General features: G+C 41.7%; 1 protein-coding gene across 2 annotated transcripts in view; it reads right to left on the minus strand.

Annotated features, from left to right (window-relative positions):
• NUP107 (nucleoporin 107) overlaps positions 1-12,071 on the minus strand; it is a 46,351-nt gene that overhangs the window by 26,585 nt on the left and 7,695 nt on the right. For both annotated transcript variants that reach the window (XM_074942083.1, XM_074942084.1), the window contains 7 exons: positions 11,278-11,413; positions 10,489-10,592; positions 6,769-6,896; positions 6,405-6,453; positions 4,067-4,138; positions 3,428-3,516; positions 639-717 (listed from right to left, as the gene is read on the minus strand). In XM_074942083.1, the coding sequence (XP_074798184.1) occupies positions 639-717; positions 3,428-3,516; positions 4,067-4,138; positions 6,405-6,453; positions 6,769-6,896; positions 10,489-10,592; positions 11,278-11,413 (657 nt within the window). The remainder of the gene's footprint in view (positions 1-638; positions 718-3,427; positions 3,517-4,066; positions 4,139-6,404; positions 6,454-6,768; positions 6,897-10,488; positions 10,593-11,277; positions 11,414-12,071) is intronic.

Raw genomic sequence — 12,071 nt, forward strand, 5'->3', positions numbered from 1 at the left:
TCAAGCTAACCTTTGTCACACAAATTATTCTTGTACGGTTTTTGGAAGTGAGGTTTTAAGCGAAGGGGCAAAGGTAACTAAAATTAAAAAATGAATTTTAAAAAGTGAATGAGAAAGGCACTTGCACAACACGATAGTTTGCGTAACCATGTTATTTTATTGCCACTTGTCCTTAATCCACCCCATCCTCCTTTACCCTTATTGATTTATGATTTTCACATGTAGTGTCAAGTTAAATCAAGACTATTTGCTCTTCTGGGTAGGTATAGTGTTTGTTTTGAAGCACGTAACATTTTGGGCACTTTAAAAAAAAAGTACCAATAAAGACACTCACCTCAATGAATAGCTAAGAAGTACTTCTGCTGAAAAAAGGGGAAGGTGGAAAGAAAAACAAAATCCATGATGGACTAAAGTCAGATGCCCAGAACAATAAAGATAGTGTACGTAATTTCCCCAGATGTTCAGGGCTGCTATCATAAAAATGAAAAAAAAAATCTACTACAGGAGTTTTTCCATTTTTAAGACAGAACTCCTGAACTTTTGGGGAAGTTGTGTTAGGTAGGAAAAAAATACTAATTACACCAAAAATCCAACTTCCACCTACTATGAAGCCAAACCTCATTTTAAATTATACTTACTAGTTCAGTTACCAGGGGACGAGTACTTCCAATGTATGCGCTGAACTGTCGCTGCTTCAAAATATGTAGAGTGTTCTCCCTAAAAGCAATGAGAAATGTTCTTTTTAAAGAGACATTTAAAATATCAATTGTTTTTTTTCCAAAATGGCACATCAAAACAAACTGATGGATACTTTGATTCTTCACAAGATGGGTTCTCAGTGTATCAATTTCTACAGTTTACCCTGCGGCCTGTCAGCTATAATACTGTTGTGTAAATATAAAATTCAGCTAAAAACATGAAAGTAGACCACCAACTGATATATGATCAAATTCACGGAGAGTTGTTTCCCTTATTTGGATGAATGAATCACTTCAGTGTGGTAAACTAGATTGTATTTTAAAATTCTAAATTCTAAAGTCAGGCTAGCACACTCAGTTCACTTCAGCATTCCCAAACTTATCATTAGCCTTTCAAGTCTGATTTAAAATCCATGGTGGGATTTGGTATTTTCTGACCTGAACCCATTGCTGAGAATGAATATGACAAAAACTATTGTTGCCAAGGTGTTATAGACACAGTAACAGCGACAAGGACTTGAGCAAAGAAATAATAAGGTGCAAGTGAAGGGACAGATCATTGTATTAACACACACAAGTGTGATCCAATTCATCCATCTTAAATAATAAAATGACTACCAGGTGGCTAACTATTAATTATTTCTATTGTGGTGGTACCTAATGAGCTCAAACAGTGATTACAGTACTATTACACTAGGCATTGAATAAACTACACAGACAGTCCCTTGGCAGAGAAAAATTACAATCTAGGATTTTGGCAATTGACTAAATAAACAAAAGGGGTAGAACAAGGCAGCAATAAAGGCAGGTGTGTTTGCATAAATTAGCAAGCACAGTGGTGTCAGTAACCTAGCCACTGTAGACAAATCTTTGGCGGCTGTGATTGCAGAGCCCTTGGCCATTATCTTTGAAAACTCGTGGCGAACGGGGGAAGTCCCGGATGACTGGAAAAAGGCTAATGTAGTGCCAATCTTTAAAAAAGGGAAGAAGGAGGATCCTGGGAACTACAGGCCAGTCAGCCTCACCTCAGTCCCTGGAAAAATCATCGAGCAGGTCCTCAAAGAATCAATCCTGAAGCACTTACATGAGAGGAAAGTGATCAGGAACAGTCAGCATGGATTCACCAAGGGAAGGTCATGCCTGACTAATCTAATCGCCTTTTATGATGAGATTACTGGTTCTGTGGATGAAGGGAAAGCAGTGGATGTATTGTTTCTTGACTTTAGCAAAGCTTTTGACACGGTCTCCCACAGTATTCTTGTCAGCAAGTTAAGGAAGTATGGGCTGGATGAATGCACTATAAGGTGGGTAGAAAGCTGGCTAGATTGTCGGGCTCAACGGGTAGTGATCAATGGCTCCATGTCTAGTTGGCAGCCGGTGTCAAGTGGAGTGCCCCAGGGGTCAGTCCTGGGGCCGGTTTTGTTCAATATCTTCATAAATGATCTGGAGGATGGTGTGGATTGCACTCTCAGCAAATTTGCAGATGATACTAAACTGGGAGGAGTGGTAGATACGCTGGAGGGGAGGGATAGGATACAGAAGGACCTAGACAGATTGGAGGATTGGGCCAAAGGAAATCTGATGAGGTTCAATAAGGATAAGTGCAGGGTCCTACACTTAGGATGGAAGAATCCAATGCACCGCTACAGACTAGGGACCGAATGGCTAGGCAGCAGTTCTGCGGAAAAGGACCTAGGGGTGACAGTGGACGAGAAGCTGGATATGAGTCAGCAGTGTGCCCTTGTTGCCAAGAAGGCCAATGGCATTTTGGGATGTATAAGTAGGGGCATAGGGAGCAGATTGAGGGACGTGATCGTTCCCCTCTATTCGACACTGGTGAGGCCTCATCTGGAGTACTGTGTCCAGTTTTGGGCCCCACACTACAAGAAGGATGTGGATAAATTGGAGAGAGTCCAGCGAAGGGCAACAAAAATGATTAGGGGTCTAGAGCACATGACTTATGAGGAGAGGCTGAGGGAGCTGGGATTGTTTAGTCTGCAGAAGAGAAGAATGAGGGGGGATTTGATAGCTGCTTTCAACTACCTGAAAGGGGGTTCCAAAGAGGATGGCTCTAGACTGTTCTCAATGGTAGCAGATGACAGAACGAGGAGTAATGGTCTCAAGTTGCAATGGGGGAGGTTTAGATTGGATATTAGGAAAAACTTTTTCACTAAGAGGGTGGTGAAACACTGGAATGCGTTACCTAGGGAGGTGGTAGAATCTCCTTCCTTAGAGGTTTTTAAGGTCAGGCTTGACAAAGCCCTGGCTGGGATGATTTAACTGGGAATTGGTCCTGCTTCGAGCAGGGGGTTGGACTAGATGACCTTCTGGGGTCCCTTCCAACCCTGATATTCTATGAAATCAATTCTGGTCTGTTACATATATTACTCACAAAAATAAGTAAAAGTGAAGTTAATGATTTGCCTCTAGGTTAAATTAAAACTACTCACATTATACCACTTTTGTTTTCCCTAAAAAAAATGCACTGCATTCTCTTCTTTTGGAAAGTCACCATGTCAACAGTTGACCAAAAAACATCCTTAGAGTTTTTTAAAAAACTCTAAGAATTAAAAAAGAATGAAAGGCGTTGCCAGCTTTTTAAAAGCTAACATTAAGTTGTTAAAACAGCTCTATCAACCAGTTTGCCTTAATACTTGTAGAAAGCATGCAGTGTACATAATACAAGAGAAAACGTCTGCATGACCCTTAATGATGATTGAATTACTCACCAATATACAGATTTTGCATAGAACTCAATGTTGTCAGAGAAATCTCCAATTTCATCCTTGGCAATGCTCTCTAACCAATCTACCACCAGCTGGAATATAAAATTAAGCTGTTTTTTAAAACACGCCTGTTACAAATAGAATACCAGCCTCCCAGCTCAATCCTGGCCTATTCATTATCTGTGTATCCTAAGATGTACATATATGTCCAGATCACTGCACCCTCATCTCCTAAGTAACCAAGCATGACTGACTGCATGTTCAATCCCAGCTTTTGTTAGCCATTCCTGTTACAATACTGATTAGCAGCTTATTCTGCTCCATATGTTGGCTAGTAAAGGATATGCCAGATAAGGATAGCTCTCAAGATTCCTAATCCTCTGCCCTTTTCATATTAACTTCAAGTATCTGGCCTCCATCAGTGCAGAAACTAAGCAACTTCTGCCGTCACAAAAAGAACAATATATAATATCCCTAATGAGGTTATATAACCAAGGAAACCCATTTTAGAGAAATATATAGTGCTAGAAGCAGTTTAATACTCTACATAGCATTTGCTATAGTTTATAATGGAGTATAAACAAATATTTAAAGCTTGTTAGCTTATCTACTCCCAAATCTTTCTCCATCTTTAAATCATACCTGGCTTTGTCGAACCAATGAGTCTTTCTGAAACAAGATGCCTACAGCCGTCTTTTCGCTAGCATTTAGAACCTATTTAAGAAAGAGCTTTTATTTTTTTATTAAAAAATAAACTTAGGTGTCAGAATGTAAATGGCAAAAACAAGACAATTCAGGGAAGACAAATTAATATCATATCCACTGACCTTCTACAAGTTTTATATTGGTAGCTTAGAAAAAAATAATGCATTATATCAAGATAGAAAAGATATACTTTCATATACTGTAAAATAAAATTACATCTAAACCAGTGATGAGCTGCCAAAATCTTAACAACCGGTTCCCTATAAAAAAGTTCTGATTTAAGGGATGTGCCCCAGTATGTATTTTTTGTACCAACAGGGTTACCAAAGATCCATATTTTCCCGGGAGGAATTTTTAAAATTTAAAAATTCCTCCCGGACGGCGATTTAAGAACCAAAAAGCCTGACCCATCCGGGAAAATACGGGTGTGTGTTAACCCTGCCTAAAGTTCTTTTTTAAAAAGATGGGCCTGAACTAGAAATGAGCTCCGTTTCACATGTGTGGGTCCCCGCCACTCCCTGGGGGTGTGCTAAGGTGACCAGATGTCCCAATTTTATAGGGACAGTCCCAATTTTGGGGTCTTTTTCTTATATAGGCTCCTATTACCCCCCACCCCCTGTCCTGATTTTTCACACTTGCTGTCTGGTCACCCTAGGGTGTGCACATGTGTGGGTCCCAGCTGCTCCATGCCCCCCTCATTGAAGCAGGTGTGCAGGGTTACTGCCCTGGGAACTGCAGGGCACCAGTGGACATGGGGCCAGCTGCAGACAGGGGCGTGGGGCTGGCTGCGGGCAGGGCAGGGGGTGCGGCAGGGGCTGGTGCGGGCAGAAGGTGCAGGGGTGGCTGGAGGAAGGGGGCTGGCTGCGGGCAGGGTGCTCACAGGGAGAGCGGCTCGGAGCAGCCCGAGCAGCAGAAGGCAGCCCAGGCCCAGCAGAGCAGCCGGGGACCCACCAGGGAGCAGCGGGAGCCCCAGGGGCAGGGGTCGGGGGAGCAGCAGCAGCACCAGGGCTTGTGCCCAGGGCCAGGCAGCAGCTCACATGGCTCCTGCAGCGCAGCACCCCCAGCAGCCAGAGGAGGAATTACATCACTTCCCGGCCGGAGCCCATCAAAGCCTCAGCGCCCCCTGCAGGGAAGCGGGTTAACAACCGGTTCTAAAACTGCTTCAAAATTTAACAACCCGTTCATGCGAACTGGTGCCAACCGGCTCCAGCTCACCACTGCATCTAAACATGAGATTCCAGAATCAGTCCATAGGTGACATGTTACAAATTAGATAACGGTAGAAGATACTGGTATACTTTGGATCCCAGTCAGGTTATTCGAGTATTTATTTTAGATTTATACAAAAATAAAAATGGGTGCTAACTCAAGGTTTTAAGTGCCCTTGCCATAAGTTACAAAATGAAAAAATGGTCAGCACAACTCAACATTCCCCCTTTCCCAGACAGATCTAATTCCCATTAAACCCTCATCAAAAGCAGGAGAAGAGGCTCTTGCTAAAACCTGGAGGATTTTTAAGGGGGAGGGTGAAGCAGGGTGAAGGGGGTTGATTTTTGTTAGAGTTAAATTTAGAAATATTGATAGGCCTCTCCTCCTTAACTAAAGCAGTATTAGTTGGAGATATTTTATGACAAAGACTATGTAGTTTGAATTTTACAAAAGAAAAGTTACTCCCCTTAGTCTTTACTCTTCCTAAATATACTCTACCAGCACAGGCTGCAAACATTGTTTTGTAATAAAAAGAGCAAGGAGAGACATAGACCAAGAAAGCTTTTCAAAACTCTTCAGTCTGCATTCATAAGAGAAATCAAGATGACAAGATGCTAAACATCCCAAGGCCTCCTATATCATTCAATTACTTGAAGATGGAACAAAATTCTCAACTCTTGACTATCCAATAGAAACACCATTATCTGCAAACACCCTGGAGCTTAAGAGAAATGGACAGATAACCACTTAGAACAAACTTTCCATCTTTATATGGAGTGGTAATACAGATGCAATTTAATCATATTTTAAACCAATTCCTGTGTTACTAATATTCAGAAATGAACATTTAATCTGATTAACTTTTAATAATTTATGCAGTTAGGTCTTATTTATCTCATCTTAGACAATGAAAATCGAATCAGTTTAATTTTTGTTTACATTCATTTTTACTTTCAAGTTCTGAGTGGTACAATATTTGGGTTGCAAAGAATGAAGACAAGTGTATTTAGATTTAAAAGTTGTCCCTTAAACAAAATAAAAGGGCTCACTATAGCATGAAGCTTACCGCAATTTCAAACATTGTTTCATCTTCTAGGGCAGACTGTATTCTATCTCTAGAGACAAAAGTACAAAGTTTTATTAATGGTTAATACGAAAAAATATTGAAATATTATGCGTCTCCCACTGTAAGTCTTCCCTACAAATACAAATGAAATGAAGAAGCCACTCACTGATCTGTCTAGCATTCATGTTTAATACCTATGCAATGACAAGTCCATTTTGACTCTTATGAACATTTATGCAGCATGTTTACACTAAACAAAGCTGCTTAACTATTTTTCCATGCAGAATATAAATCCGGTAGTCTACACATCCAAGTTACTAACTCACTGCAAAAGTAAAACCAACATACTTTTCAAAAAAATTACCTGTAAAGTGAGGACAGTAGTCTCCAGGTTACCATCTCTTGCTTGAGAAGCCACAGAACACTGGCAGTTTTTGAAAACTTCTGCTGTCCAGGAGTCGCTCGGTAAACTATTTTTCCCAGTATATTCACCTGATGCAAGTAATTATATACACAATACCTTATCCATTTTCTATTGCGTTTCAAGCCATTAAAGTAATTTTTGCATTACCCTGAGTACTCTCTGTTACCTAAGACAGGTGCTTGTTTTCGGATCTTTCAGTTCTTTAGTTGGGAGCAGAAACACTAAGGCTATGGCTACACTATAGAGCTTGCTGCTGGAGCACTACTAGTGCAGACGCTCTAAGCCGACAGGAGAGAGCTCTCCCACCGTGAGCAGCAGTAGCTCTCCCACCAACATAGCACTGTCCACACTGGAGATAAGGTCGGTGTAATTTACATCACTCAGGGGGTGGCTTAGTCACACCCCTGAGCAACATATCTTAGGTCAGTATAAGATGTAGTGTGTCCATGGCCTAAGCCTACCCCCAACTGCCTGAACAATTGAAAATTGTCAGTTCTAAGCATCAGGACTCATTAACTGAAAGGAAACGTATGAAATCCCTCTTACGAGCTGCGTAAAACACTTATGGGGACACACGTAAAATAAGACCTAATAGAATCTGCCTAGAAACGCGTGTGTGTAGACAAGAACAGAGGCAAAAAAAAAAAAAAAAAAAAAAAAAAAGCAAGGAAGCCAAATGCTAACCCGTGAGCACAGTGTGACCGCGGGAAAAGCTAAAGAGCATTTTTGGGTCTCATGGTCGCTAGAAAGAGGTATGGGGCTGTAAGCTAAAAAACTGCTTCTTTCGCTTTTGGTTCATCCTGTATTTATAGGAGCAAGACTTTGTATACTCCTTGTAAATAAACAAAACTGCATCATGGAGAATATCAGATTCCATCAATTTTTACCTCCACCTGGACCACCACTGGGCCCTGACATTTGACTACACACTTGGGTAGAAAAGGGGCAATACTGGTGTCAAAAGCAGGATCCAGTTTCTAAAGCCCTGCATGGATACAAAATTTATATCCGTGGATGAGGATATAAAAATCAGTATCCTCAAAGCTTCAGGGCTCTACTGGGAATGCAACGGTGAAAGCAGCAGCATGTCAGGCCGCTGCTCCCAGGAGCTAGTGCCCCATGCTGGTAGCAACTCTGGCATGGCTGTACCACCCTCAGCTCTGCCCACTAGCAGCTGTCCCTGGTCATGCTAGTGTGTGAGAGCAGCTCGTACGCCCCCAGACAGGAGACGCTGGCCACTGCGTGGAAGGGACTTATGTCTGGGGGCTTACGAGCCGCTCACACACATTATAACGACCAGGAACAGGTGCTGGAGAGCCTGGTGCCTGCCCCAGTGGGTGGGGTGGGGGCAGTACAGCAATGCCAGAGGAGCTGCCAGCGCAGGGTGCTGGCTCCTGGGAATGGCGTCCCGACATGCTGCTGCTTTCGCTGCTGCAGTTCCTGGTAGAGCCCTGCAGCTTCACAGATACTGATTTACATCCGTAGATATGAATTTTGTATCCATGCAGGGTTCTACCAGCTTCCAAAAAGAAATTGTGAGCTGGTCTTCCTGTTGAACCAAGATGGAGCATGAGGGAATGACTCCATGGGAGGCTTATGTGGCTCACTTCAACATTAGATATCAAAAGAATAGCTGGTAAGAGGGAAAGAAAGGAGAATTACTAGCAGCCAATTTGAGTGCTCAAGCTCTGATTATGCAGAACTTAATCCCAGAAAACAGTTATCCAGAACTGGTACAAGCCCTTGACATGCAGTTTGGAGTTCGCCATCAAGCTGAGCAGGCCAGGGCACAGATAAGAGCTAGGACAGGGAAAGAAGAAACCCCACCTGACCTAGAAGAGGACCAGCAGGAACTTGTGATCTTGGCATACCAAGACACCAATGAGGCCTTCCAGGACAAGTTGATGATGGACCAGTTGATAGATGCAGCTGGACTTGGACTTGCGGATCAAGTGAAATTTGCCACAGAACTTGAATCTTTCCTTGCAGCAGTGCATGATAAGAGGAAACAACCACTAGCGAGGAAGATAGAAGCTGATCGCCATGTGTCCTGTAATCATATCCCCTCTTTCACAGAGCTTCTAATCTGGTTCATGATCTTAGTGAACAACTAGAAACACTGATAAATTTGATTTGTAAAAGAAGGTAAACTGGCAGTGACAAAAAAACAGTTCAGTTAAATGCTGGTAATGTGTTAAAACTGGCCACAAAAAAAAAAAAAAGGTTTGCTATAAATTTAAACACAGGGCAAGACAGACTGTTGAAGTGTCTAGTGAAAGCCTCTCGTTGTTCAGGAAATAGGAGTACACCAAGCTGATGGGAATAAACCTTCATGGAGGGCAAGTTTTTGGTTAGATATGGGCAGTTACACAAACAATAATTGGAGTCCGGCTAGCATGCATAATGGGATCCATAAATCAAGCAGAGCAGTGACTGATGCTGGCTCAAACAAAGTTATTAAACCAGATGTTCTTAAAAGGCTAGGGAATCAGGGATCCAACACTGAACCACCTAACTGGTCTTAATGGAGACAGTGATGGAGGCAAGGGCACCCATCCAAAAACTGGACTTTGGAACTTGAACAAGAAGTCTTGGTGGCAGAAACAGTGGATGAGCTAATAATTGGCTTGGATTTCATTAGGGCAAGTAACAGTAACTGTGTCATCGATGCCAGGAAAGGTGTCTTACAAATTCCCTTTCACGATATGGCCCAGGTCAGACAAATGGCTTGTAAGGCAATTGTTTTGCAGTGACTGAATTGTCCTGCCTCTAGGGGGTAGAAATCATTTTAACAGCTGTATCAGCGGTTCCCAAACTGTGGGTGACAACCCCCATCAGCAAGTAGGGGGAGGGGGAGTGGAGTTGGGTGAAACCTGGTTACAGGTGGAGTTAAAACCTCATTCAAACTGATGTGTTAACGCACCCTTCCCTTAAGATAGCTCTAAGAAACATTTATGGGGGCATACCTAAAATAAGGCCTAATAGAATTCACCCAGAAACTAGCACCAGGTGGATAGGGGGGGCACTCCACTGGGTGTTGTGAACAGGTGTGTGAGAACACAGAAAGTGAGAACAGACAAGAACAGAGAGGCGCAAAGGCAAAAAAAGCAAGGAAGCCAAGCACTAGCCATGAACACTGACGCAGGGAAACACAACCTCGATGGACCTACTATGAAGTGGATACATAACTGGTTGGAAAACCATTCCCAGAGAAGTTATGAGCGATTCACAGTCAAGCTGGAAGGGCATACTGAATGCTCTCCTCTGGACTTTCTCCAATTTGTCCACATCTTTCCTGAAATGTGGTGCCCAGAACTGGACACAGTACTCCAGTTGAGGCCTAATCAGTGCAGAGTAGAGCTAAAGAATTACTTCTTGTGTCTTGCTTACAATACTCCTGCTGATACATCCCAGAATGTTTGCCTTTTTTTTTTTTTGGGGGGGGGGGGGGGAGCAAGTGTTACACTGTTGACCCTCATTTAGCAGGACTTTGTACATTACTTGTAAATAAATAAAATGCCCAACGGCTTCCAACTGTAACATCCAACGGGCCCCAAAATTTGACTAGCAATTCTGGTCGGAAACGAGAAACAAACATAGTTTCAGCAACACACTCTCTTACGAAAGGAAATACAACTTGAAATTCTTACAATAATTTACCTGGTTATTACAAGTATTCTCATACTCTTCTACAAGTTCAAAAACGGTAGTTGAAGTGTGCTTCAAAAACGAATGCAGAAAATCTGAGTACATACTCATAGTAGCTAGAACACATTAAAGAAGAATGTCATGATAGCATGCCATACTTTGTGAAAAACTGAAAACACAAAGAAATTCTCCTGATGACAAATGTATATTTGACATTTTCAAGGACTATACAAAGCTCTATTTTTCAATAAAATCTCACTTGCAGCTCTTCTTTGGTGCAGTCATGATGAAAATAAAATGCAGACACTTACATGAACTACGTGCACCCTGCAGAATGTCATGTAAATTTACCATCGCAACTAAAAAAGTGAACTACATAAAAGGTAGATTCTCAGTGTTACAGATCTTAAGTCACACAGCAATTATACCACAACTTCTGCTATAGACCTGGTCGTATGAGAAAGCTTTAAAGATACACCAAAAGAGCCTAGCTCTGTAAGATGCAGCTATTTTACACCTTACATCTCTAGAACTGACAGACTATTTGTGACTCCATGTTCTAAGGAACTCTCTTTTCTCTCAATAATGATTAACAGGTTTCCTGAAGGCAACTTCAATCACAAGAAAGTTCACAAAGTATTGTCTCCAGCCAGCAAGTGGGGGGGGGGGGGGGGGGGAAGAGAGGAGGTCAGGCAAGGATATTCTGGAAAAACATTACAATAGGGAAGTGGAACATACATCTAAGAATTCCACAAAATTGTTTCATTTTAATTTTGTTGTGAAAGCTCAAAGTCATCTCACCAGCTTCTCCAGGATCATCCTCACGCAACAGAACAGCACTCATGGTGACATCCTCTGTCACATTGCACAAGTCTAGGTTTGTGAACATTCCTGTATGCTGAGGTGTGAGTGCAGCTGTCCAATTGCTGTCATCCAACTAAAAACACAACACAGAACACCACAGGGAAAAATAAAAGCAATTTTACAGTCAGGAGCTTTAAAGCTTCTTCATTCTATGATTATTTCTTATGGATACAAACAGAGTAGCTCTAGAAATTAAAAATGACTCAGCTTTTAGATATGACAGATTTGCCTCTAAAAAGGTACAAGTCTGGATGTACATGATTTTCTAATCTAATGAGAAGGATGCAAAATTTCACTCACTCTTAAAATACGTATCCTCCTCTCTCCCTAAACCTTATTATGTCAAACCCTAACTTGGACTGAAGTTTTAAGTTGTCCAAAGTGGGTGAAAAGCAGCAGAATAATTTTAACCTACAAGCAACTTAAGACAGCTGTGTGTGTGTGTGTGTCACAGAACAGAGCCAAGAAGTATCATAAAAAACAGTTTGAATTAAAACTGTTCATTAGGAGTTTTCAAGGCTTCAGGTAAGGTTACAAGATAGAACAGCAACAAAATGAAAGAAAGTGTACAAACTAGGGGTGCCGATTAATCAGTTAATTCACTCAACTAACTAAAAAGTTAGACAGTGGCTGCAATTAATCACGATTAATTTTTTTAATCGCTTGACAGCCCCAGTACAAACATGGACTAAGGAAAATACTTAAGTTTGATGGGACTTTTGGTTATTTCT

This window comes from Natator depressus, chromosome 1 (assembly GCF_965152275.1).
Source record: "Natator depressus isolate rNatDep1 chromosome 1, rNatDep2.hap1, whole genome shotgun sequence".
Lineage (NCBI taxonomy): Eukaryota > Metazoa > Chordata > Testudines > Cheloniidae > Natator > Natator depressus.